A 27,791-nucleotide genomic window follows, 5' to 3' on the forward strand; every position below is an offset into this window, starting at 1 on the left:
AACAAAATGGCAATGATCGATTCCTATCCTTTACATATACATTTGTTGGTAAAAAAAAATTGGACTCAAGTTTGTTTTAACTCTACTAATAATTTGTAGTACCAGGATCATATATTAACAAAGTTCAAAGTTATGTCTATGCTCTGTTGGTAGTTAGTTTGACATGCTCTAAGCACAGAAATTCATTAATGGACCCTGCCGAACCACTGGTATTAGGAATAATTACCAGTAAGTAATGGATAATACAAGGTTTCACTCCATTAATAAACTGTTGCTACTTTCACCTGTCGAGCTCTCATCGCTGGAGCTATAGGAGCTCTTCCCCAGTAACAGGTTCACCATGGTGGGGGAATTGGCAACTTTGAGCGGTGTCTCGCCCTTTCTGTTACTCTGATGGGGGTTCCCTCCATATTTCAACAGCAGCTTCACTACCTGAAACAAATCCCAAAAAACAGTTCAGGTAATATAGCAATAACTTGACTTCAAGTGAGCAGAATGTTTCTCTTTAGGGTTCATTATCTTTTATGCAAAGAACAAAAGCCAACTCATATTCTGCCAGACTGAAATTGTTACTATTAATTTTATCATTTTATATTGACTTAAGACAGTGTCAATAAAGGTGATGTACAGAAGCAATTTACAATTTATTTTTCGTGAGCTACTTGGGTTCCAACTGGCTGTAGTCAAGGCCTCAGGGAAGATTGGCATCAACAGATCAATATATAATTCACCAGTTTCAGTATGCCAGAGTAATAAGAGAGTTCTTTACTATTTTTCTGAACCTCAGTGCTGATTTATGAAAGAATCAGTAAAAGAGGTAACATCTTAAACAGTAACACTGCAATCAAGCAGTAACAATGGGGTCAATTTGTAGCATATGAAAACATAACAAATTCGAGGATTCAACCTTTGGTCACCTGTTCAGATTAACCAAACTGCCTCCTCCTCTTTGCAGGTCAAACCTATTTTGATGTATAAACATTCCTTCCCAGTGCAAGATGGAATATAGTAAATTAAATTTCAACCATTTGTGCAGACTCCAGTAACAAACCCACAACGTGAGACCGTTAAAAAGGTTTGACCATAAACAGCTAGGAGTAAAGATGGTATATACTGGGGCAATATTTAATGAACTACCTGTCCCTTTGGCTAATTTATTCAAATTATGCCAGAGCCCATCCACTCTAAGGCATCAAAATTAAGCTCTGACAACTGCAGGTCAGCATTCTCATTGCAGATGGTGCCTAAACATCGATATTACAGTATTGGGGGTGGGGGTTGGTTAAGAGGAAAAGATACCGCTTATAATGTGTATTGTGTGGTATAAACTCTTGAAAAATCTGATTTCCAGTCACTGCTTTTGCAGTGTAGCAACCAAGTCTCCTTTGGTGAACTAAAATTATAAAGAATAACTTTTGTGTTTTTCAGAAATGAGAGAATAAAACTCAAAAAAAACAATCAAATGGAACAAACCTTGCGGTGGCCATTGTTAGCTGCATCATGGAGAGGTGTGTCATCGTCCAAGCCTTTTGTATTGACCTCAGCTCCTGCTGCTAGGAGCTGCTTGCCAATGTCGTAGTAACCTCGATTACATGCTTCATGCAGTGCTGTCCAGCCTGTAAATGTAACCAATCCAACTCTTAAATGAACATTTATTTATTGGGCACCTCTGTAATATTTTATATTGATATTCAAGGCAACTAAAGCACTGGGGCTTTTTTTTATTAAAATGTGTTTTGGTGATTTTTGCACTCACCGACTGGCATGTTGGTGCTTATAACATGTTCCCACTTTGGGAATCCAGGTGGAATACAGCACGTTTAGACTAAATCTCCATCTACAGTGTTCCACTACGTTCGACAACCCACAAACTCAGAAAGGCACCCCTTTTAGATCAGTGTAACATGTTTCCCACCGGCTATCTCACAACTAAAATTAACAAATTTCAAAATCTTTGCACTTCACTTTTTTTTAAGCAACCCACCACAACCGTAAAAGTTAAAAGGTCAATGCATGTATAAACAGTGAATAGTTTTGCTTACAGTAAGAAAATATTGTCCATTTAGTTATATTACCTGCAAAGTCTTTCACATTTACATCTGCACCTTCACTTATGAGTTCCTTAATTCGCCTTGCATCCCCCCTAATTGCAGCTCTGTGAAGACGCGTTTCTCCACGTTCATTTCTCTTGTTTACTTTGTCTTTGGTTTTGGAGGCAGAACTTGGTGTTCTCTTTTGTCCAAGTATCGACTGTGAGGGATGCTTTGGCGTACGATCTGTAACAAATAGACGAATGTCTGTGATATCAGTGCGTGAACTGCGAATTCATTGTCCTGCACATTTATGATAAAAATCAATTTTCCAGACATTCATTCTAGTTTAAAATATGCTGCAGTGTTATTATTGACAAATATTTTACAGAAAGCTTTTGGGTGTGATTCAATGTCTCTCATTCTAGATATTTCCACAGCAAGAATTGCAAAGATTGCTGAGTGGGTGGGGGAGTAGAAAGACGACCATAGGTGCAGTCGAAAAGGTAACTTTCAAGGTGGGACTTAAACATATATAAAGAGAGAGTGAGACAAAGGGATAGAATCAGGAAGTTACAAAACAGAAGTACTACTACAACCCACATTTATATAGCCTGCTTCATAAAGGGGAGGGTGGGGGGAGTAGCTTAGTTCAACGGTGAAGCACTGAAGAATAAATAGAATAATCCAGCACAACAACATGTGACCCATCCTATAGCAGGTAGCTTTTGGAAATGACCGACCTGGACTGTTTGTTGATTCTTCTGCTGTCATTTGCATGAGTAAAGCAACTTGTTGACGTTCTGAGAGTGGACAGCCCGTTCGAATTCCTGCCCCAAATAACAATCCAGACCTTCTGCCTCCAGCCTCCTTCTTCATTCGTTTCCGCTCCGGACCTAGCTTCTCTGCAAGTAAAATTACGGAGCAAAATAATTAATTGTTAAAAACACAAATCAAATTGTGGGGGGGGGGGGGGGGGGGAGAAGAGTCATGCAACTTCCTCACAGACACTTCAAGGAAGGACTGCAAGATAGCAATTGGATGTATGATCCAAGCCTGATTTATATCTGCTTCTTTCCACCAAAAGCGTTTTTTTTTAAAAGAAATGGGTACCTCATATAAACCTAGATATCATGGTCAAAATTCTAGATGAATGCATGAAACTCATCTTGTTATTCCAAGACCCACACATATAAAACTTGGACCCAGTGTTTATGAAATTCAATACAATGATGCACTTCTCTACATCAGAGTTAAAATCCAGAACTTTTATCTGAACCGAACAGGAATAACAACAAAATTAGAAATGAATGAGACTGCGACGGTTCTCACCCATCCATGTACCCCATGAATGTCAGTAACCCAAGTGTACTGGGTGCCCTCTATACTTTGTGAGTGAAAATTCTTGTCCTCAGTAATATTAATATTTACAATATATTATCCAATTTATACAGAATAGATTATGCAAAAACAGAGTAACCGTGACAACAGAATTTGCATCCAAAATATTCAACTGCTAATCCATACACAGTACTTGGCCACCATCATTATCCTTAAAGTCACCTTTATTGTGGAAGCCTCCCTCACCTGTGTCGGAATCTTTCTGATCACTGCTGTTAACTCCAATAGAGAAAGGCAGCTTCCTCTTTGGTGCTTTCTCCTTCACCTCTTTCCCTCCATCACTTCGTTCCAACTTCGTTGTCTTGTTGTATGCAATTTTTTCCTTTTCCTGAATTATAAAGTGACAGCTCAGAAAGTCATTTTTTTTAAAAAAAAGTTGCAATTCTTTGCCACTTCATATTATACAGCTTTGCAGCACTGAAACGTAATGAATTGGTCATAAAATACAGCCACTTGTGGATCAATGTTGTCTATAGATGAATGTAGGCAACAAAGTAACGAAAGAAACAGAAATTAGATGTCTGTACAATGATGCAGAAGCTCTCGGTCTTCATATGTGGAGAAGAATTTTTGATTTAGGACGTGCATTATCAAAGCTGTCCTTTACAGAGCAATAAACCAGTGAGCTAGTACAACTTTCTCTTCACATATTTTGGTTATTCTTTTCAGTTCATTTTGCAATGTTCGCCTTTGCTGTTGTATCAGTACAAACATTTTTGGTCGGCCTATTTTGGACACGCAGATAGGGAAATTGTTAAACCATATCCATTGCCTTTTTGCCTAAGATTATTTTTGAGATTCACTAGACTATCAAGCAGAACGTATGTCTGTTAATTTGTTGGTCTGATGTGATGCCTTGATCAAATGTAATCATTTGTCTCCATAATTTTTTCACATGATTGGGATCCTGATGAACCCATTCATTTTCAGATCGAAATATTTTTGGACAAGGAAGAAAAATGTTTTTTGGTATTTTATTTCCTCTGAATTCTTAACGCCTTCTGTGAGAGTCAATGTATGGTGCCACCTAGAGGGAGGGCAAAGTGGAGTTTCATCAACTATGAAGAAAAGATTTGACATTTCAATTACAGTACTTTGTATCCAGTATCAATGTACATTAAACAACAGCTAGGAACTAAAATAGTGCATGGCGTGGACCTGCTCTGGTTTAAGAAGAAAATAAATATCAATTAGCCTGTTCTGTGAGTGATTAAATGATCACTAAACTAATTTATGAGAACTTTTACTTAGGAAACATATTTCTTACATGTTTCACGAGCAAGCAAAACACAGGAGCTGATGGTGATTAAAATTAAATATTTCCTGACAAGAGGAAAAAGAACTGAACAGCCAGTGAGGGAAAACCATACGGCCAGAATCCCAACATCATAATGTCTCATAATGATTGTTGCCTTGACTTTTCCTTGGCCTGGCTCATATGGAAAGCATAAGATAACACAATACTGCTTAAATCTGAAGGGACAGATTAATATGACTTTCAGATTACTACTATGAATGAATATTGCTGGCATCCATCTTTACAAACTACTGGATGCAAGACAATTTCTTTACATAAGGAAGTAAATGCATTGCTCTGTGCAAATCTGATGGGGAATGAAAGATTCCAAAGAGTGAATAAACCCAGTCATTTTTCACATGATTCTCAGACTTTACCTTTTTCCCCGACTGTTTCTCTACCATATCGATGTTGAGTGGGTAATCCTCCGATTGTGGTGTTTTAGAACACCCACTCTTGGGCATCGTTCCTCCTTCCCTCGGTTGTCACGTCATTCAAGCATCCACTGCGTCATCATCGACAGCCTGTAGGTAGTAAACAAAATGCATGTCAAAGTACTTAATTCAATGGCTAGATAATTGCTGTTTTCAATAAAAAGTGAGTACATCTCAATACATTCTTTGATCAAGAATGTTGCAAGATATTTCAGCTGGGTTAATGTAATGTCTCTGGCCAGAATCGAACACTGTAGAGGATGAAATTGAGCTTGTCTGCGAATGTTATTGTTATATAAAACATTTGCCGCATGAATTGTTCTTAAAAGAAAATACCTTGTATAGGTAATTTTTGCTTTACTGTTACATTGAGGAGCTGTCTGTATGGCTATATGCTGTAGAGTGGCCTTCAAGTGTATCGTGGTCAGCAAATCTCCCTGGTAACATGGCTGAATAATTTGAGGAATAATTTGAGGCAGTATGTTACTCTTGAATTTCTCATTTGCAAGAAATCTGTTGAGCAGCCACTTGTCCAGGCCTGTCAGCATCTGCCTGAATTTTTAAAATTCCTTTCTTTCCTGACCTGCTGGAACATGCTCTAATGCATCAGTCAAGTAAGCAGCTTACTTCAGGAACTAATACATCTTCAATTGCAGGCAAAGCAAATGGATGATACTTTTGAATTTGGATATTCCTAACAAAGACAGTTGATTAATTTCCCCAACCCAAGCACTGGGCAAATGGCAAGGCCAGTATCATTCTCTAAAAGCCTGGCAACAAAAAGCCTGGTAGGGGTGAGAGAAGGCATCATTTGTGGGCGGATGTGGCAAAGTGTGGTCTTTTTATATGATGTCCCATAATCCATTAAAAGACTGGCAGAACCACCAGCAATGGGGAGGAAAGAATCTTGCAGCAGCCCCAATGATCCATGAAGCTGCAATCCAAAACATTGCATGTAACTTATGCTCATAGTCTGATCCTTCTCCTCATCAGTTCCTACAAAATGACACGGGAAAGCACCCAAAATCTGAAGACGGTGGGTCTTGTCCAATGCAAGCTCAATATCAGCAAGGAGGTACTGCAGCCTGGTAGCAAAGCTTTTTTCTTCATTCTGTGCAAGGCAGTTTCATCATAAAGAACACTAATCAATACCAGAGGTTCTTTTCACCACCAGATGACGCTGTGCATTTAAGAGTTAATGGAAAAATGACAGCTGGTACAATTAGCTGTCTGCAACAGAAAAGGGTGGTGCAGACAGTATCAGAAGTTGGCCCACTGCCACACACGAATCATGCTCTTCATGCCCAACGCCAGCTGGCACTAAACTAGAACATGCAATGCCAGCTGCTTCTTTCCTGGCTTGAATTCTTGTACCAGTTGGTGCCAAGAAAGTCAAATGTCCCCGTGTAGGGGCAAAGCCTCCGCGGCAACTCTATCCTAAAGTTCAAAGCTATGGGGTTGAGGAGAAAGGTGACAAGGTCTGCTCATCTGACACCTATTTCCTTGACTTTATGTTTCAGTGAGTGAAATACAACAAAGAAATGAGGATAATTTGGCTGATCACTGAGCAAACCAAATTTAATGGATTGGGGCATCATAACAACAACAACAAAATTATATTTATAGAGCACCTTTCACGTCGGGAGGACGTCCCAAACCGCTGGACAGTCAGGGGTCAGGATCCGAGGGGTGGGGTAGGGTTGAGGGAAGGCAGAGAGGTGGGAGGGCAACTGAAGGCACGATTTAAGAGGTGGGGCTTGAGACCGGCCTTGAAGGAGGCAAGGGAGGAAGCGAGGCGAAGGAACTGTGGGATGGAGTTCCAGAGTGTAGAGGGAGAGAGGCTGAAAGCCTGGCCACCGATGTTAGGGCGGGAAACATGGAGCAGGCCAGAGCCCATTGAACGGAGGGAGCGGGCAGGTTGGTAGGAAGTCAGCAGGTCAGAGAGGTAGGAGGGGGCAAGGCCATGGATGGCCTTGAAAGTGAGGACAAGGATCTTGAATTCGATCCTCTGGGGGATGGGGAGGCAGTGGAGTCGGGTGAGGGTGGGAGTGATGGGGTCACGGAGCCCTGGTGCGCGAGAGTACATGAGCTGCAGAGTTTTGGATGATCTGCAGCTTGTGAAGGGAAGAATTCGGAAGCCGATGAGGAGGAGTTTCCATAATCGAGCCTTGATGTGATGAATGCGTGAGTGAGGGTTTCGGCAGCCTGAGGGCAATGCCAGTCATGGCGCGGATGTGGGGGAGAAAGGACAGTTCAGGGTCAAACAAGACACCCAGGTTCCTGACTGGCTTAGTGAGATTGACTGTGCAGCCGTGGAGGCTGATGCTGCCAGCGCCTGAGGTGCGGAAGCGCTGGCGCGAGCCAATCAGGAGGGCCTCGGACTTGCTGATGTTCAGTTGGAGAAAGTTGTCCTTCGTCCAGGACTTGATGTCAGACAGGCAGTCGGTCAGGACACCAGTAGTCCTGGAGTTGAGGGTGGAGGCAGAGAGATAGAGTTGGGTGTCATCTGCATACATGTGGAAATTTATCCCATGTCAGCAGATGATGTCACCAAGGGGGAGTATGTAGAGGGTGAAGAAGAGGGGACTGAGGGCAGAGCCCTGAGGAACGCCGCACGAGATGATGCGGGGGCTGGAGGAGAAGCCGTTTGCAGAGAAACCCAGAATAGCAATACCTACAGCCCTAAATTAGCATCAATCACTCAAGCATACCTTGCTATGATTATAATAATAATAATAATAACCCTTGCATTTGATATAGCGCTTTTTCACGTCGGGAGGACGTCCCAAAGCGCTTCACAGAACACACTGTAAAGGGAATTGACTGTATATTTGTGGGCGAACGCGGCAGCCAATTGCGCACAGCAATGTCCCACAAACAGTCGTAGATTGAAAATGACCAATTTAATTATTGTTTTTGGTTTTGGAGTGATTATTATTAGGCTCTGTGTGGAGTAAGGAAACTTGCCCAAGGTTTCGCCCTGACCTGCCTGGAATTGAACTCAGGTCTCTCACTTGCAAAGCGAGTGCTCTAACTCTAACCACTGAGCTACAGGACTCCATTATGGACAGTAATTGCTTCTGGATATGTAAAATGCACTCATTGGTGAGCAAAAGAATCCAGAGACCAACCCAAACCTAGCAGAGTAAATTCTTAAGCGATGATAAGTGGTTATCTGAAATGTGACTGAACAGACTGAACCAAAAAGATGGAACATTGAGGTGGTTTCATCATTTTTACTGTTGCAGTACAGTGTAGGTGGTGCAAATCAAATTAGTCTCCATTGAAAATTCTAGGGACTATTTTTGAAGTTATGAGAGAACTGATCACATTATTGGTTCATTAACATTAAAGACTGATCAGAGTTTGTCACTGGTTAGAAGAGCTCTATTAGCCGCTAGCAAGAGCTTTGGGGACAGGCAAAGCGTCAATCAGATTTCCAGCCACAAACTGCTCAACTGGTGGAAGTAATGCCCAGCAGTATAACAGGGTTTCATCTGCAATCCTTCCTCAACTCAATTTGTTAAATTAAAGGAATATTCATGGTATATGGCAAGTGCTATTTGTTATAATGACCTGGTTTCTATTATTTCTATGACAGTAAAATATTTATTTATTGCTTATGAACAGTAATAAAACTCGCAATGCAAGCCATTTTACCTACAAACAAATTCCTCTCCAGTTTCTTGGCAACAGTGTTAACACTACAATTAATTTTCTAGCAGTTATTTGGAAAAGTTGTGATAACATTGTTAAGATAGAACTCAGATTACATTTTACAAAAGTCTCTTCAAAAATGTGGAAGTCATCCTGTACTACCCTTATTTATTGAAGCATATGGCAAACACGCTAGCTTTTTTTTCTTTTCCTGCTCGGACCACACAGTAATCAACTTCAAACTACAGTAAATTTACTACAATAGGTGTCATCAGATCTCCACATCAAGTCCAAATTTTGCTGTTCAGAGACTTAGGAGAATAAAGCAAACAAAAAATGTATTACATTTTAGATATTTGCGCATTATTTATTTATGCTCACACATTCCGCCCAAGGCTTGTTTCTAAATTTACATACAAGGAAATCACAACCTCAGCACCTCAACAAAACAAGATTTTAAGTGCTCAAAGTTTAAGCCAAACCAGTGTGACTGACTATAATCATTTGAAGACCAATAGGAAAATTCTTTGATCCTTGATCTCTACTTGTATACGGTATACTTTTTTTTGGTGAAAATACTTATAACCTATTTCCACCTTACACTGGTAAGTTATGTCAAGTTTCACCTTGGGATCTGGTGGATCCTTTGCAAGGCTGCTTTAAGACAATCTCCCAATGTGAACAATGCCCTATAATTGTAAATTGTTGCAGTTAGTGTTGAACAACTGACTTTCCAAACATAAGTTTATCATTCTTGAAGCTGAAATATCAATTATTTAAAGCTGAAATGTCATGTGGCACAATCATTTAATATTACCATACTGAAAGAAATCAGAATGTATCTCCAGGACAACCTAGCATGTAGCAGGCTTGTGAAAATTAGTTTGCAGACTGGTAAATTAAAGAATACGAAGGTAATGGAATAAAAGATCCATTATGATCTAATAAGTAGGCTTTTAAGATGAGCAGTCTACTTCCTATTCCTATATTCACATGTTACAAAACCACAAAAAAACATTGGAGCATCAGTTTGCTATGTAACCTCAAGCTTTTAGAAATGGAACAGGGTACCCTCAGAAAATCCTCAGTTCCACAGTAAGCTTGAAAAAAATACTTCCCGAGACAAAAACATTTTCCATTCCCGAAAAGGCTTGACAGTCTTCAGTAGGTAGTTTTTTTTAGCTCTAAAAAATGACCCCTCATACAGGGATTTCAGAGTCACTTTGACCCAGTGCATAGCAGTCTTACAAAAACCCTGACATCTGCAAATGAATATTCAATATAGCAGACTGAAAAGCCCTCAAGTGAATCACATTTTAAACACTGGAGGCCCAGGTGGGGGAAGAGGAAGCTTAGAAATTATAAAGAAGCTTCGATGCATATTTTAATATATATTAGTAATGGTCAATAGTGTTTTCCCTGAAACTAGATAATCAACATAGGAAATTCAAGATGCTAGGCATTTAGCTTCGATGCATATTTTAATATGTATTAGTAATGGTCAATAGTGTTTTCCCTGGAACTAGATAATCCATTTAGGAAATTCAAGATGCTAGGCATTTTATAAACATATTTTTGTGGAATATTCCAAAAAATTATTTGGTTACTCAATCCAAGACTGTTTGCGGGACACTGCTATGCCACATTTTACCCACAAAATATAAGTCAATTCACGTTACAGTACATTCTGTGAAGCACTTTTTGAGACATCTAGAAGATGTGATAAGGCGCTATATCTAAAAATTCAAGGATTATTATTTTGTGACATCTGTCTAAACAACAATCCTGGATTTTCCAATGCTGATAATAAATCTCGATTTTTTAAAATTCAACAACAATAATTTATATTCATACAACACCTTTTTGTCCCAAGTTTGTGGGGGGCCGGTGGGGGGGGGGGGAGAGAGCCAGAGGAAAAGTCTCCAAGCAATTTACACACTGACTGGGCACCTGAAAAGATTTATTAGGAGAGGGGCAGAGGGGAATGAGAAAGGTGATCAAAGCATGGATGAAAAGATAGTCCCAAGGCAAGCTTTAAAAGTAGGAAGGAATGGGGTGAGGTTGAGGGATTTGGGGATGGAGTTCCAGAGCATGAGGCAGATGGCTAAAAGCTCACTCAAAAATATTAGGGCAAAATGGGCAAGAGACATGTAATAGGCTAGAATAGCTCTATTACACAGCACTAATCATTTAAGCTTGCTGATGACAATATGCTCCATTCTTCTCTTCATCATTCAGGTGCAATTATGTTCTGTTTTGATTTACCAAACTATAGCTGAAAATAGTATCAAGACATTCTTACAGGTAGGAAAGTAATCTCGTTTCAGGCCTTCTCCATGTGATCAATAGATAATATGAATCAAAAAATGCATTATTTTTTATTAATTTGTGGTCCATTTTATTGAATTTAACATTAACCATTCAAACCGCACCACAAAACAAAGGCAAACTATGCCATCACAAACACAAATGGTTGTGGTTAGGGACTATTCAGAAACCAGACAAAATCTTTTTTACTGCCATAGTGAACAATGAAATACTGTGGGTAATAATCAGAGTAATTCTTCCATTCGGAAAAGTGCTTTCACGTCAGGAGGATGTCTGAAAAGCACTTCACAGGATATACTATAAAGTGTAGTGACTGTGTATTTGTAGGTGAACACAGCAGTGAAGTCCCCAAACAATCATGAAGAGAATGATCAAATATATTCGGGGCATGGTTGGGGTCAGGATACCGGAATAAACTCCGTACTCTCTTAGGATAGAGCCACCCCACCTACAATGTCCACATGAACTGGCAGATGGGACAGCACTTGAGTGACAGCCACTCCATGTGAATGCAAAGCCTCAATGTGGGGCTTGCATCCACAGCCTTCTGATTCAGAGGCGAGAATGCTACAATTGATCCAGACAGACACATAGAAAACACATATATATGCAACTATGTCATATACATTCAAAGGATTTTCAAAAAGCATTTAAAAAGCTCAAGGGAGAGATAGAGTGGAGATATTGGAGGTAGTTTCAGAGAGGGGGCAGGGGATAAAAAGTTAGAAATACTCTTGTGCTGAATTGAAAATTGGTTAAAAATGACAGCCATAAATGGAAACATTTCAATGAGTTATGAGTCGGATTTCTCAAGGGCCAAACTTGTTAATTATACACAACATCATGAATGAGGGTTTTGAAAGCTCATCCCTACGTGATCCTAAAATTGGAAACAGAATAGCTAATGAGGAATAACACAGTCAATTCTTAAAGCAAATGGGTGTAACGGGTGATAAAGGGTATTCAATGCAGACAAATGTAAAATAATTAGTATAGGAACAAGGAACCAAAATAGGAAATCATATATTGAGAATTGAGAGTATAGACAGTGAAAGATTATTCACTCTAGTTGGTGAATTGATTAGCAATGGGGCATAAACCTTGGATCATTATAGGAAAGTTAGAAAAGTTTTTCATGCAGAAGGTTTTTAAGAGCATGGAATGATTTGGGAAGTGGGCCATAACTTGAAAATAAAATAAAAACAGGAATTGGGATTTACAGTTGTTAGTTCTCGTGAAGATCCATAAAGGCTTAATGAGCTATATGGTCTCCTATGAGGCAATTTCCATGAAAAAAAATCAAAAGGCAGTACACAGTTTGATTAGCAGAAGAGGTATTCTGACTACTTAGTGTATTTGTAACACAATATTACAATATGTCAGCGCTTTATGTGGAAACATTATGAAGTTGGATGGAGAAGATGACACTTTGATGATCTGTTCAAAAATGTTAAGTATGAATTTAATTGATAAAATGGTCCACGTATATTGTTCATATTTAGTCCAAAACATAGGAAATTTAAAAATGAAAATTCAGAAGTGAATTATAGAATTCAGACAACAATTTCAAATGTTAATTGACCAAAGAAGTTCTTAGAAGTAAAATAAAATACAATATGATAATTGATGTGTTTTTCAAGAGGGCATGGTGCGATATGGTGAGAAGGAAGGAAGGCGGAGTTGAAATCAAATAGTTTTTGTCCAAATAGCCATTTCCTGTTATTAAGTATCCTATGTCCCAACATTCTAAACATAGGAAATGACACAAATGTGGTGAGAACAATTTCAAGACAAGACCAGAGCCAGGAAATTAATGGAAGCGTTTTTTTTTCTGGCTCCAAAAATGCCTCAAAGGAAAGGTCCAACTCGATAATGAAAAGTTGATGCATCAGACAAATAGTTTCAGCAATGTTATACTCCTGCATGGTTGTCTTGAGGTTATCATGCAAGATTCACATCATCAAGACACTCACACATACATGAATAGTCATTTGCCACAGGCAGTCAGTCTCTGGAGGGCTAGAAACTATGTGAAACCACAGACTCCCTTTTTGTGCTGGCTTACGGGTCTCCAGAACTGCAATATAAAAGTGATTTGGGATAGAAGTTGTGCCACACTTGCTGCACAAATTTATTCCTCAAATAATTAGTAAGAAAAAAGGGTCAGAAAAATACCCAGGTATCTACAACTACTAGTAAACATTAAAAAAAGAACAGCAATAAAGGTCCTTGGAATCCTCAGTCAATTTTGTTCTATAGAAACTCTTGCAATTATGCAGAAAAGTCTGCATGGCTAGAAAATAATCTGGAGGCCTCTAACTGACAAAGCTCATTTGTCCTAGAGTTTGGGGCAAGGTCAATAGGGTCACTTTTGTGGCTTAGCTCCACATCCACCACAATAAATATCACGAAGATAGTGAGAGTGCTTACTAAAAAGTAGGTCATTGAAGGTTTGCTGTCCTTTCCAACAAGAACATATAAAACTTGTTGCTCAATTCCAAGGATACCGTAAACTAGCTGTAGACTGGTCATATCAGTGCTCCCACGAGATTTGCTCGCCACTGTCTATACTGCCTTTCCCAGAGTTAAAAGAAATAAACCAAACAGGGATAAACAAACCTTTTTTAATACACAAGAATTTACTAATACAGGTTTAACTGAATAATTAAAAGATGTTTGGAACTAATATTAACTAACACAAGGTGCAAACCGGTTATAACAACCGTCCACAAAATTAAACATTATAAGGGATTCATGGAAAAACAGTCGTGGGTTCAGTTTCCCGGTTGTCAGTTTGCCTGCTAATGTCACTTCTGTGGAGTCCTGAAGCTCAGTGGTTAGAGCACTCGCCTCGCAAGCGAGAGACCTGGGTTCGATTCCCAGCAAGGCGAAATGTTGGGCAAGTTTCCTTACTCAGCACGCCTCTGTTTACCTAGCAGTAAGCAGGAACCTGGTTGTCAGTCGATTGGCAGATCACTTTTCCGGGGATAATAATCCCTTAAGAAAAAAAAACAATAATAATTTGGTTAATCAATCCACGACTGTTTAGGGGACACTGCTGTGCGCAATTGGCTGCCTTATTTTGCCCACAAATATACAGTCAATTCACTTTACAGTATATTCTGTGAAGCGCTTTGAGACGTTTAGAAGATGTGAAAGGCACTATATCAAATGCAAGGATTATTATTATATGCTGATCCTGAACTGGCTGAAATCCTCACAGCAAGCTGGAAGCCAGCCAGTCACTCCTCGCTGAAAACTGGAGGTGCACCGCATTCCCAGTAGCCATGGATCCTCAGGACACTTGAATTCTAAGCACTCATTCTGCTCAGTGAGGTGCATAACAAAAGAGTCATTCTGTACATCTAGCCTTTCAGTTTGATGCCTTTGGCTGCTTCTCAACTTACGCATTATCCAATGGGATCCAGCACAGTTTGGTATTGCTATTGCAACAATTGAATTTTAAAAAATGTAACTGCATCTCTATTATTGCTTTTGAACTCTACAGTGTAAAAACAGATGTATTTACAAACAAAGGTATCATACAGGAAGAAAAAAAAACCGGCTGAATTGGCAATTTGAAACAAGATTAGTAAATGCTAAACAAAATACAATATACCCATGCACTTGCATGTCTGACTCCTCCTTTCACAAATGAATGGCAGTGTTAGGTTACCACCCTGAATGACAAATGGACAGATGGCTGAGAATAATGGTGACATAATTGCTGTGAGCTCATCCAACCTGATCAGCGGACAGGGATCTGTGCCAACAGCCTATAAATACTTGATGTCCACAGCCAATCAATTCTTTGGGCACTCTAATCTACAGCCTGTTCATGAACTCCAGAATACTATTACATATTGCATTATGAATGTTGCTCTATTGTTTCAGCAGTGTCTTTTTATTGTAAAGAGACAACTTTCAAATACGTGTGTTTTTATGATCAACTAAACACAATTTGCCTGATAATCCAACAATACCAACAATCTAACAAAATTAATTTTAAGAGAAAGTGCGTCCAGAATTTAATGCTCTACTCAGCCGAATGCTACATCGAAGTAAGGAATGAGCAATTGAATATCACTGCATATCTGAATAATCTAATGAAGCAATCCTGCATCAGTGTTCTTTAACAGCAGAGCAAAGAAACATCAGAGTATCAAAAATCAGTGGCTGAGAACAACCGTTACTTTTTTTTAAATAATTAAAACTTGAAGACATGTTAAAGGAACAAAGCAGACACAGACTGGAGTATACTAAGCTATTATTTCTCATATTTTTAGGAGTACAGTTCTGCCTTAATCTACTCCCAGCTATTTCCCCAAGCAGACTTGCTTGTCCCCTACATTCTGAATCACTATTGTATGTCAGTGCTCTGACTTAGACAGGTCATGACCCACGAGAACAATAAACCTGTGTTTTACTGGAAATGTGTGTACTCCCTACATACCACTATGTCTCTCATGATGCAAATATTATAGCACAGATCATAAGATTGTACCGTCAATTTAATACTAATTTCATTTAAAACCAGTTCCATTAAAATGAATACTACTGAACACAACTTACTGTACAATTTATCGTTTAGAATCACTCTCTAAAAGGCTTCACAAAAGTCCTTTTTTTAAAATAAGATTGGTTGTCCAATTTGCTCTCTCGTGCACTACAGTTACTCTTTCTTCCAAAGGCTCAGTAACAAAATTACGTGCTACCAAATGAGTAGGCATTCAGGTCCTTTAGGTCATATTAGAACTGGAAAAGTTTTCTCAGATTGTAATTGAACATTTGTTTTGTTTTTATGTTAACTACACTTTGAAGATGGTCCCACAAAAGCAATGTTAGCAGACATTTCCAGTACTTATTGAAAAATCTAACTTTTTCAGCTTGTCAGATGTTAATAAATTATATGGCTACCCTACATTTAACCCAGATACGACAGACAGAGAGGCGATTTAAACCTCTTGATAATTATACCAAATTATGACTTTGGAACCTTTCAATCTGTGTTAAACAAACTACCTGATTATCTGAAAATGTTATATATAAAAAAACAAATTTCTCGCTAGGTTAAGAATGCTACCAATAACATTTTATATAAAAATTGGTAGTTTATTTCAAGTCTGGCACTGGCAGTTTATATTAAAAACTGGGTTCAAACGTCCATAGTCCACAATTCAGTGCTTTATTTTTCTGTAAACCACTGTGGAACATTTTATTTGTTCCATGGATTTGAAACGGATTAAAATGTATACACTCAAAGAGGATTGATTTTAAATTTGTTCTTTTATCAAAATCGGTGCTTTAATAAGTTGTTTCTTTTTTTACAAGATTGCCAATTCTCAATTGATCTTTAATCTTTAAAGTTTATGACGATATATTATGAATTCTACTTATAATAATTACTTTCAATCATACAACTGGAAAGTAGTAAAAACACTATAAAAAGGTAAGCTGTTATAATGCAACTGCAATCAGAAATTGCATCCCTGAGCAGCTAGGCTGTGGTCATTTATTATACACAGCTTACAATACAAAAGTGGAGGCAATTCCCTTGTTTAAAGAATTTAGTTCATGGATTTTGTACAAAAAAAAAATTTTCTTGATTGCATATTTCTTGATTTATGCACAATACACAACAAGAGAGGGAAAGAAAATAATTTGTTACAGCAAAATATCAGATCCTCCTTAAATGGACTGACCCGAAAAGAGAAAATGTAAAACCATCACCCACGGTAGCAACAACTGTGATTGATTCACTTTAAATGTAATCTATGTATATGATATTTTACTCTATAAAAGGCTCAAATTGTCAAATAACTAAGGGCAATAGCCCTTGGTGTAATTCACAATTGTTTGCAACAGTAGCAAGAGAAAAAAAAGTACACAAAAGAAACACAAAATTAAATTATTTGAGTCTCGAGGTGTATAGATTGGGCGCACATTTTCTATATGCCTTAAGTTTACCCCAATGTGGCTGCCCAGATAGTTGCTGTATGACCTAGCCACCGCATTGCTTCTTATTTTCATCATGCAATTCTGGTTGTGCAGGCTAATCCCACAGTTATGGTAATGGCAGATTGCCAGTCATTCTCAGTCAGGCACAAGGTTTTTGCTCTGGCTACAGTACCATTTGAGAATGCTCCATTGGCCAATATGAAACAGATCTAACACAACCTAATCCAAATTTTGTACTACTGCACACTTCCTCGTTTGGTACTCAAATCCTTTAATGTGAATAATGGCATCATATTCAAAGAACTAAATCTTTTTTAAAAATCAGTTATAAGGCATATAATTCTTGAAGATCAGATTTAAATGAATGATTATCACAATTGTGGCAATATTTTTTCTTAGATTAATCATATAAAACAATTGAGTCATTCTTGCAATTAATTCACATTTAAGTGCAATAACAGACAATCCTTCAGACCACAAATGCTACAAAGATACTTGAAATGGTTAATGTAAATTCACAAAGACTATGCTGGAGTCCGATCTATTTAAAAATCTTAGGGTCTGGAATGCACAAACATGAATTAATATACCATCATGCCATTACTGATATCCAATACTGATTAAATGCATGTGGGAATTAGAAAATATTCGATGCATAGCATTATATTCTGAATATTGGTGAAAGTAGGCTGTAGGTTGGGTCATACGATACAAAAAGGAAAATTAAAATTCCAGCCAAACTAGCAGAACAGCAGGGCATGTCTTTGAAAGGTCAAATAAGACTTTTAACGTTTCAAAAACTACACCAATGCCAGCATAGCCATAGGATGAACAGTACCATGAAACTGCTACTGCAGTCCTACTGTAGAATACAGAAAGACTTTAGTAGCAGTTCCACAGTACATCACTGGAAATTGTCCAGATCGGCCATCGATTGAATGGTATAAGATTTAATCTTTTTTGGAGTATCTCAGCCTAACTGGCAAAATTCAGCTAGCCACTACTTGAAACTTAAATCAAAGGGCTAGGCCAAAAGAGCTGGTTGGGTTGGACCTAGAAACATAACAGCAATGGAACTTCTCGCTTCCTCAGATTTATGGGGAAGTTGGATAGAAGAGCATTCATTTTCCTGCTCTAAATAAAATTCTCATACCACTTTTTTGAAACGCAGATGCTGAGTAAAAAAAACACAGTACTCTATCAAAGCAGGCAATTTGCTGACCAACCAACTAACAATAACGTCCTTTCGGCTCAGGAGATATTGGGCTTGAGTTCAAATGCTGCACATGCGTTTATGGTGAAAGGAATTATTCCTTGGCAAAATTAAACCCAATTCATATGGAGGAAAGAAGGTAAGATAATTAAGACCAACTGTATAAATACAGTGTTTCCCCCATACACTTGCATAAAAACAGCTTTGAATATAATTCATAAAAGACAGCAATGTGCGCAGTTGAGCGGTGTGCACTGGTTAACAGCTTAGTATTAGTAATCCGACAGCAATTGGTTGTGTGAAAGTGGAAAAGAAATTCTGGTGCCCTGTGCTATATATTCTACAACAGATGGATACAGGGATAACAAAGATAGAAAATAGCAGGGATTAATAGATGTTTCTTAGAACGGCTAGATATAGTCTGATGCATGCTCCAGGGTTCTGTATGGGAACTATTGCTTTCTATCTATATTAATAATACTTGCAATTGATATAGTCACAGCACCTCATCGGGTACCATCTAATCAACAGCCACCAACTCGTACCACTTAATCTTTTTTTTAAATCAATGGTCTAGAACTCTGTTCTCAAATGGAATTCTTTCTTTTCCTCCATTACTAAAGTAGTCTTTAATCGTTTAAAAACTGTTCTGGTTAGTTAAACCAGATGACAAGTACACTAGTCTAAACTATGGAAAATTCATCTAAAATAGGCATATGTGCAAATAACATGTGTCTGCTAAACAAACCGTGACTAAAACAGCTGCTGCAAAGTATTGAATTTAACTAAAATATGAATGCATCAAACAGAATGCTATTAATTGCAAGTGTAGCTAAATAACTTTACACATCAATCAAACAAATGTTATAACCTATGCAGCCTATGCTTTTTGGGCCNAAAAAATTTCCACATTCTACCACTAATCATTTTGCTTTGTGGAAGATTCACTGAATTGTATAGAGTAGTGTGTAATTGCTGGGTGTTGTTCTGTTTATGGAATTTAAATATCATCTTGTATAAATCCTAAAAGACATGACCCATATTTCCAAAATATGCAGCAGTGAGATCTGGAGCAAGTCTGTACCGGCCAGCAAAGATGAATTGCAAAACAGAAGTACTATCTTAAAAACAGAAACATTGCTGAGTTTGTGTTATAACATTTTGAAACTGTCAGATTCTGTTCATAATATTTTCCCTTCCCCAATTTTGTTTCAAATTTCTTGAGGGCCTTTTATCCAACGACTGAAATTTTGAACTTTAATCCAATGGATAACATAACATAAATACAATAGCTATTACATTGAACACATTCCTTCATTAATAATCCTGAAATCAATAAATTAAACATACCTCATTATTGCCCAATCCCTACAAGAAGTTTTGTCAAACCATAAAACAAACATGATTGGAGGTGTTGGGAGAAATTTCTTGATTATCAATTACACTGATTAGATACATATTCCAGTTTGATTTTCTCTATACCATTGAAAATAATCCAAACCAAGCTCACTTAACTCTGAATGTAAACTATCAAAAAAGTAATTTTTTTTAAAGTTATGAAATTCTAAACATTTACAATCCAAACACAACAATTTCATTAAAATTACAAAAGGCATAAAGATGCAGTTAATTCATGTTTGGTTTTCCATTCAGTATTTTGGGTTTGGTAAATGCTATCAACTCAACATTAAATGAAGTCCTGTAGCTCAGTGGTTAGAGCACTCGCCTTGCAAGCCAGACACCTGGGTTCAATTCCAGGCAGGGCAAAACCTTGGGCAAGTTTCTTTACTCCACACGCCTAATAATAATCCCTCCAAAACAAAACAATAATAAATTGGTCATTTTCAATCCACGACTGTTTGTGGGACACCACTGTGCGCAATTGGCTGCCGCGTTTCACCCACAAACATAGTCAATTAACTGTACAGCATATTCTGTGAAGCGCTTTGAGACGTCGAGTAGATGTGAAAAGCACTATATCAAATGCAAGGATTTTTATATTATTATTGAAAAGTTAAGTGTAAATGAGCGGCTTATTCGAAAGTATTCAGTGAAATGCAAGTTAACTTATCACAGAACTTTAATACAAACAATCTCGGAGAAAAGAGAATCAATTATCCCAAAATAAACACAATGTCAGATTTTACAAATACAGCATGGAGTAATACACAGGTGGCACAACGATATTGGTCTACAAATCACAGGGTTACAATTCCAACATAAACACTGAATATTTGTATAGATATGTGGAATCAATAAGCTCATCGTGACTTCAAAATATACTTGAGTTATTTTTCTTCCTAAAAGTGCTGAGGTTTGTGATTCCATTGAATTTTCACAAAGTTAGTTTTATTTCCTGATTTTAGACAATTTGGTATTCTGTTAAGGAAAGTTCGCTATATCGCCGACCAGTTATACCATTGTCAAGTCCAATCTATGAACAAACGTTATCTGTTTGGCTCATCAGAAGATCGCTTTTTTTTTAAAAAAAAGGGTTGTTTCCACTCTTCAAACATAGACAGTGGCAACTAGAAAAAGGCAAAAGATCTTAAAAGTTAGAAACAGTAAAAAAAAGTAAAAAGTAGAGGAAAATGAGAAGCAACGACAGGTAATTATTTTATAAATATTGTATTCTTTTAGTGTCTTAGAGTTAATATTGCAGTAACAGAGGAGCTTCTTTGTTTTTCTCAGAAATTACTCAAATTGACAGAGTTGGTTGGCCTAGAGATTGGAGACTCATTGGACGTATTGCTATTTTGCTTTAAGCTATTCAAATCAGTCTATTGGCTCAAATGGACAAGTGATGCAAAATATTCTTGCCCATATTTAATACCATATCAAGAAATCAGCCTGACTCATTTGGTAGCACTCTCATCTGAGCTTGAAGTCTGTGGGTTCAAGCCCCACATCGGGACTTTGAATTCTGCGGCTCTCAAGTGTAGTGCTGGGATATGTTGCATTGTTGAAGATACCATCCTTTGGATAACAAATTTAACCAAGGTCCCATCTGCCCGTTCTATTGATGGTGAACATTAACAATACTATAGTACTATTCAAAAAAGAAAGTTTCTCCTGGCATCCTGGCCAACAATCCACCCAAAAAACTTGGGTCATTCACTTCATGACAGTTTGTGGGACAATTATGTGCACGGGTATTTTATTGCCCAACATGGCAGTAAAAAATGATTTGCCTAGTTTCTGAATAATCTCTAACCGCAACCATTTGTGTTTGTGATGACATATGTCTTTGTTTTGTGGCAGAATTTAATTGGCTAATGTTAAAAACCTCCCAAAGTGTTTCAGTCAATTATTTGTATTGTACATGAAACCACTATTAATTATTTAGCAGCTATTTATGACAGCAAAGTCCCACAAACAGCCATGAGGTGAATGGCCATTTATTCTGGAGGATTGTTGGCCAAAGATACAAAGAAACTCCTATTTTTGAACAGTGCCAATGGATCTTTAAAGTCCAATTGTGGATCCTACCAGGTTTCTAGTGCCACTTGGAAGACAGGTACAACTGGACCGAGGACATACTGTCTAACACAACTTCTAGGTCAACCATAGTGGAGAGCATGATTGTAGAGCTTTACTGCCACTACATCCAAGATTAGCAAAGATTAGGCATATAAAAAAGGTCTTGAAAGAGTATGGGGATAAGGCGAGACTGAAGCAATACCCTTGCGCTGTGAGCCGATGCAGGCAATTTGAATGGTCTTCCGTGCTATATATTTCTATGCTTCTGTTTCAATTCAAAACAAGTGGGAGTCAAATCTGACATTTTTGGTCAATATACCTCAGTTCAATATTGAACAGAACTTTCTTAAATGCACTCCTTGCTGCACTTCCAAGTTACACTTCCATAAACTCCACAAAATTCAAAACTCTGCCACCCGCATTCTCACTCAAATCAAAGTCCACATGCCCATCACCATGCCCTCGCAAGGTTTCGCGTCTTCCATCAGATTGACTTCAAGGTCCTCCTCAAGTATAAATCATTTCATACCATAGCACCTTCTTATCTCTGATCTCCTCTACCTCACTCGTCTTCGCACTCCCTCTGTTCGACAAACGCAAGACTTTCTCTGCATCCCCAACATACTGAGCGCCTCCATTGATGGCCAAGCCTTTAACAACTATGCCCCTAACCACTGGAACATCTTCTCTCTACCCTTTTGTCTTACCCCTGTGTTTCAGTCTTTAAATCTTGCCTATAATTCCTCCTTTCTCCCTTGGAGTCCTGTAGCTCAATGGTTAGAGCACTCGCTTTGCAAGTGAGAGACCTGAGTTCAATTCCAGGCAGGTCAGGGCGAAACCTTGGGCAAGTTTCCTTACTCCACACAGAGCCTAATAATAATCCCTCCAAAATAAAACTATAATAAATTGGTCATTTTCAATCCATGACTGTTTGTGCGACATTGCTGTGCGCAATTGGCTGCCGCGTTCGCCCACAAATATACAGTCAATTCACTTTACAGTATATTCTGTGAAGCGCTTTGGGACGTCTAGAAGACGTGAAAAGCGCTATATCAAATGCAAAGATTATTATTATAACACAGTCTTTGTGAAGTACTCCAAGATGTTACCCTATAAAAGGGTGCAAAATATAAATGCAAATTGTTAAACCAATTGTAAATTAAAGGAACCAGGAAAACCTTCAGACATAATAGGTGCAGGCAAATATAGATTTTTAATACCAAATTAGTTATGTGTTTTTTTTGGAAGGAAGAATTATGTCTTCAAAAGAAATAGCAGCTGCTTGAGGAGGGATGATTGGCAGTCTTGGGGCTAATTCTGAGTAAACACAGTGAAAGATACTGGTTTGGTTCAGTTCAAAAATATTTAATACAAATAATGCAGAGTTTGCAATTAATTTGTTCCAGGGGCATAAAACAACCTGCTGTATTATGCCTGTGCATAAAAAGACAGAATGCTTGTTATAAAATGGGAAATGACAATAAACCCAAATGCGTCCAGTTAAAAAGTGTGGCAAATGTAGCATCAGTCACTACACTACACTTTTTGTATGTCGCTGCAGAGCTCAAAAATATTACATAATTTACCACAAAGACCACAGCTGATCCATACATATGACAAAGGAGTAGCAAGGTCATTCTACATCACTGCATTGCAGCTGATGGTGGTGGGAGGGAGTGGGGGAAGGGAGGAGAGAAACAAGCTGCCTGTTCTCGGTCACGACCACATAAATGAATTAGGGAAAGTGAAAGTTTGGCATTAACATGTTTTTTCAGTAAATAAACTTGGGGGAAGGGGAGATGTGGTATAGAAATCTTTCTTTAAATCACCATAACATGCCCAGCTTTTTGTATTGATAATCTAAAACAAGTCACAATTCTACAAAGACTGAAATTTCAGCTGTTGGTTTGCTTTGTCGTGCCACAAAATCAAAAAAGGGGCGGAAAGGGTAAGAGATAAAAAGAAATTTAAAAAATGGAAATCTCGGGAAGAACAAACAAAGAAACCGAAAAATGAGAATGTGAGGGAAAATGCATTTTAATTTTTAAGAATAAAAGTGGAATTAAGGAAAGGATGCACAAATAAAACAACTCTACAGTCAATTCGCTTTGCAGTATATTCTGTGAAGTGCTTTGAGAAGTCTAGAAGACGTGAAAAGCATTACATCAAATGCAATGATTATTAGTATAATTACTAATTTCCTACCTATCAATATTATTAAAGTAGACAAAGTAGCAAAGAGTGGTTATTGGTTATGCACTTTCATTCCTCATTTCAAAGCAAAAAATTGACTTGCTCTAGTCTAAGTGCTACATTTTTAAAAAAAATAAAATGTCCTCTGCTTGCTCCTGTGTAACTTCAAATAATTATCTTATGCGACTCACCGCCTCTCGTATAAATTAAATACCAAACACACAATTTGTAATGGCCTTGCATGTTTTCACTGACAGAATTTGTGGCAAGTCTCATCAGCTTAAAAAAATACTCATCATCTTGCTGAAAGTTGACCTTCAGCACAGACAGGTTCTCAAATGCAAACACGTGGCATTTAAACAGCTAAACTGAAGACAGCATGTCTGATTTAAATCCTGCTGTTTTTCCTTTTTAAGAAAAAATATACTTTTACAAAATGAGTGACTAAACTGCAACATTCAGACAGAACAGCGTAACAGTAAGGTTGAAGCATCAAACTCCAGTTTTTTTTAAACATAGATTGAAGCATCAAACTCCAGTGAAATTCTGTTGATTGAATACTCCATTTTACAGTGAAAATTGTTGAATAAACCAAACTATTAATTTAACACAAGAACAGACTCATGTCCCAGAGCTCTAAATTCTATTCAACAAACAGAACTATTCAATTATCCGATATTCAATTAACCAATTTCGCTGTACTACAATGGTGGTACAACAATGATGGTGTATCCATGGTTTGTATCCACAAACCTCCACAGACAGAGCTTGTGTTGCCAGCCAAGGGAAGTGCCAAGCAGAGGCAAGACCCACCCAAGGAGGAAAAATAAAATAAGTGGGAAAGAGTCATCTCTTGGCTGTTCTTGTATACAACCACCTTCAGGGCAGTGCACTGGGAGATTAACACATATCTCAGAAGCATTGCATTGGTGCCAGATGGCCAGAAGAANGGGGCAGAGAGGAAAAAAATACCCCACGTGTCTCAGTCAGCCAATTCTGATAGAATTGAACAATTAATTAAGAATGTTAAATGTAGGTGAACTACAATTTTTAAAAAAAACTCAATATCTCAATGCAAAATTAATTGTTTTCACTCAGTTACTTTTATCATCACATCTAAGACAATAAAAGGATATGGTCAGAGGCTAAAATATCTACCCACACACTCATCCCACATACCAAATTCAATTACTTAACGGCCACACAGTTCTGTACCAAATGTACCACCCTGTAGCAAATGCAGCTGCATTATATTTAATTAGTTATTCATAGTTTTTTTAAACAACATCAGCAGGCATTAAGAAAGGTCTTTGATTCTTGAAAAATATACATTAAAAATAGCACAACTTGGAAATAACAAAGTTTAGATTTGATTCTAACACCACTTCGGAATGGGAATCCAGCAAGTTGGCCATGATGTAACGCCAGTTTACTGCAAAGATTTCCTGTGAGCGAATTAATCACTATTGATACGTTCCCTTGCACACCACTGTTTTTTTGTAAACTCCATTTTTACCTCTATAATCAATCTGGTGATATTGATATCTTCATCTCCTGGAACTGACAACTCAAAGTTCAGTTTGCAATGTCAATTAGTAGCTTTAAGCCTCACATTGTATTTTGGTGCAATTACAAGGCAAGACACTAGGAAGTAGGACAGGTAAACAAAAGCAGACACACTTGAAGCCGTAAGCTAAATTTTCAGCTTTGTGGTACCACCAAACAATGACTTTAGAAACTCAGAATTTGGTTGCACTCCTAGTACATAAGAAAATCCTGAATTTAATTAAATGAGCACAACATCACACAATTTTGTCCATTTATACTGCAGGACAGTTTAATACTGTTTCAAACAGAACCAGGTCTGAAATAGCCCATGGCTGGTGCTGCTTGGATCCTGTCCAGTTTAGTTTATGAGGTGGAATCAAAAGCACTGGCAGTAACACTGAAATCACACACAAGCAGCTGCTTCCAAATCACAACTTTTTCTCTCTGACCACAATCTTCCTCAATTGACCATACAGCTGTGCATTTCCACCCTGTAGGTAGTCTCCATTCAAATTTCAACTTAACTCACTGATCTAAGCAAGCAGAAGTTATGACACAAAAATATCTGTGGCCAAGCTGTCTCTCACCCTCAATTTTGAAGCATAAACACTGCAACAAGGGATGGCTATGAGACAAAGGTAAATGGGGGAGGGGTGGCTGATGTGCATCCTTAACGTCAGCAAGTAAAATATATTAGCGAATAACGGGACGACAGGGTGGGTGGCCAATTTACCTTTGCTTTCCAGGTCTACTGTCAAATGCAGATTACAGACAATGCAATATAAGGCATCAGATTTGTCTACTATTCTAAAGCAGGTAGTGAAAAAAGATTTTAACCCTGATAAGTAAAAATAAACCCTGCCAGGTTATTGTCGGTTACGTATATCTGTGTTCCAGAATGGCATTCCATCTGGAGAGACTTCAAACGTTTTAAATGCAGAATTTACATAATATTCCACTCTAAGAAGGAAAATGCAATCTCCCAGTATATCGTTTAGGCAGATGGGCCACTACCCATAAAAAGGAAGTTTCTTGTTTGAATGTCCAGACAAAATTAATGATTCATATCCAGTAAAGAATCTGGTAAAAAATACAAGGTCCAATGCAATGCAAGCAGTAATTTGCCTAACTACTATGGTACTATAAATAATAAATAGTCAGTGCCTCAAATTTGTTTCCAGAGCAAAGCAAGTAACTTACAAAGTTGTAAAATTACTTAATATTTGTATTAATAGTTAAATATTTATTTAGTTGTCAGAGAATGAAATAAAAAGCAGAAATGAACAAACAAATGCAAAACTGTTGATAGCTACTGGCGAGTATTAGCTCACTAAAAAGCTAATAAATTAGGATCAAAGTAAGGATGATAAGCAAGAATATAGTATAATGTATTATAAGGTGTGAGTCCAAAATTACATAAAACAATTAAAAAATTGCACATCCTGACACTGGTTTACAGATCATAGGAACATAAGTCTCACAGAGATAGGAGGCTCTTCAACCTAGCGAGATTGTTCTACCAGCTTATCAGATCATGGCAGATCTTTTAACATCAAATTCCTGGCTTTCGCCATACCTTTTAATACCTCTACCATCTTTCTTTCTAATATCACTATTGATTCTGTTTCTGCAACCTTCTGGGGAAAATAATTTCACATCACCACCCTGATCTCAGTTCCAATTGTTTATGTTGTGATTTTAAGTCTCCCTTGTAATAGATCCTTCCACCAGAAGGAAGAGTCTTCCATTAACTTGGAAGCTCTCATCAGGGCTTATGTACTGCTAGTAGAAGCTGAAAGGCTGTGCCACCTTCCTCTGCATGATGGCAAATGTTAGCTCTGCAACACAAATCAGCACCCCTCCCCTTCCAATGTTAAGAGGAACTTCATTAGCCAGAACAGGGAGTCCGTTGAGTCACAGGTTGAAGCCTTGCCTCATCTCAGAGAAGCCATCACCTCGGACAACAAAATGATTCTTGAGAGCTGTTACCTGCATAATATTAAAATAGATGAGAAATAGGGTAAAATCTAGACCTGAACGTCACCAATACAAAATTTCAAGTCGTGCCAAAAGGGAAGAGGGAAGATAGCACCAGTCAAAGTTGTGGATGCAAAGGCCAAACAGCAAATGTCAAGTGGACCAACATCCCATCCAAAAATCATCATATCCAACAATGCAGTTCAAATGCCATCTATCATTGTGATGTTAAAGCTAAGGTCCAGTCTGGTGTTTTGGGGTTATAAAGACCCATG

The 27,791-nt window shown here is 37.9% G+C and overlaps 1 protein-coding gene across 1 annotated transcript in view; it reads right to left on the minus strand.

Moving 5' to 3' along the window:
- The window catches only part of ankrd11 (ankyrin repeat domain 11), a 56,308-nt gene that overhangs the window by 17,185 nt on the left and 11,332 nt on the right, over positions 1-27,791 (minus strand). The window contains 6 exon segments of the mRNA XM_007889337.2: positions 285-432; positions 1,474-1,616; positions 2,076-2,276; positions 2,774-2,935; positions 3,618-3,759; positions 5,106-5,252. Of these exon segments, the coding sequence (XP_007887528.2) occupies positions 285-432; positions 1,474-1,616; positions 2,076-2,276; positions 2,774-2,935; positions 3,618-3,759; positions 5,106-5,192 (883 nt within the window). The 5' untranslated portion in view covers positions 5,193-5,252.

Source organism: Callorhinchus milii, unplaced genomic scaffold (assembly GCF_018977255.1).
Source record: "Callorhinchus milii isolate IMCB2004 unplaced genomic scaffold, IMCB_Cmil_1.0 Scaffold14, whole genome shotgun sequence".
In the NCBI taxonomy this organism is placed as follows: domain Eukaryota; kingdom Metazoa; phylum Chordata; class Chondrichthyes; order Chimaeriformes; family Callorhinchidae; genus Callorhinchus; species Callorhinchus milii.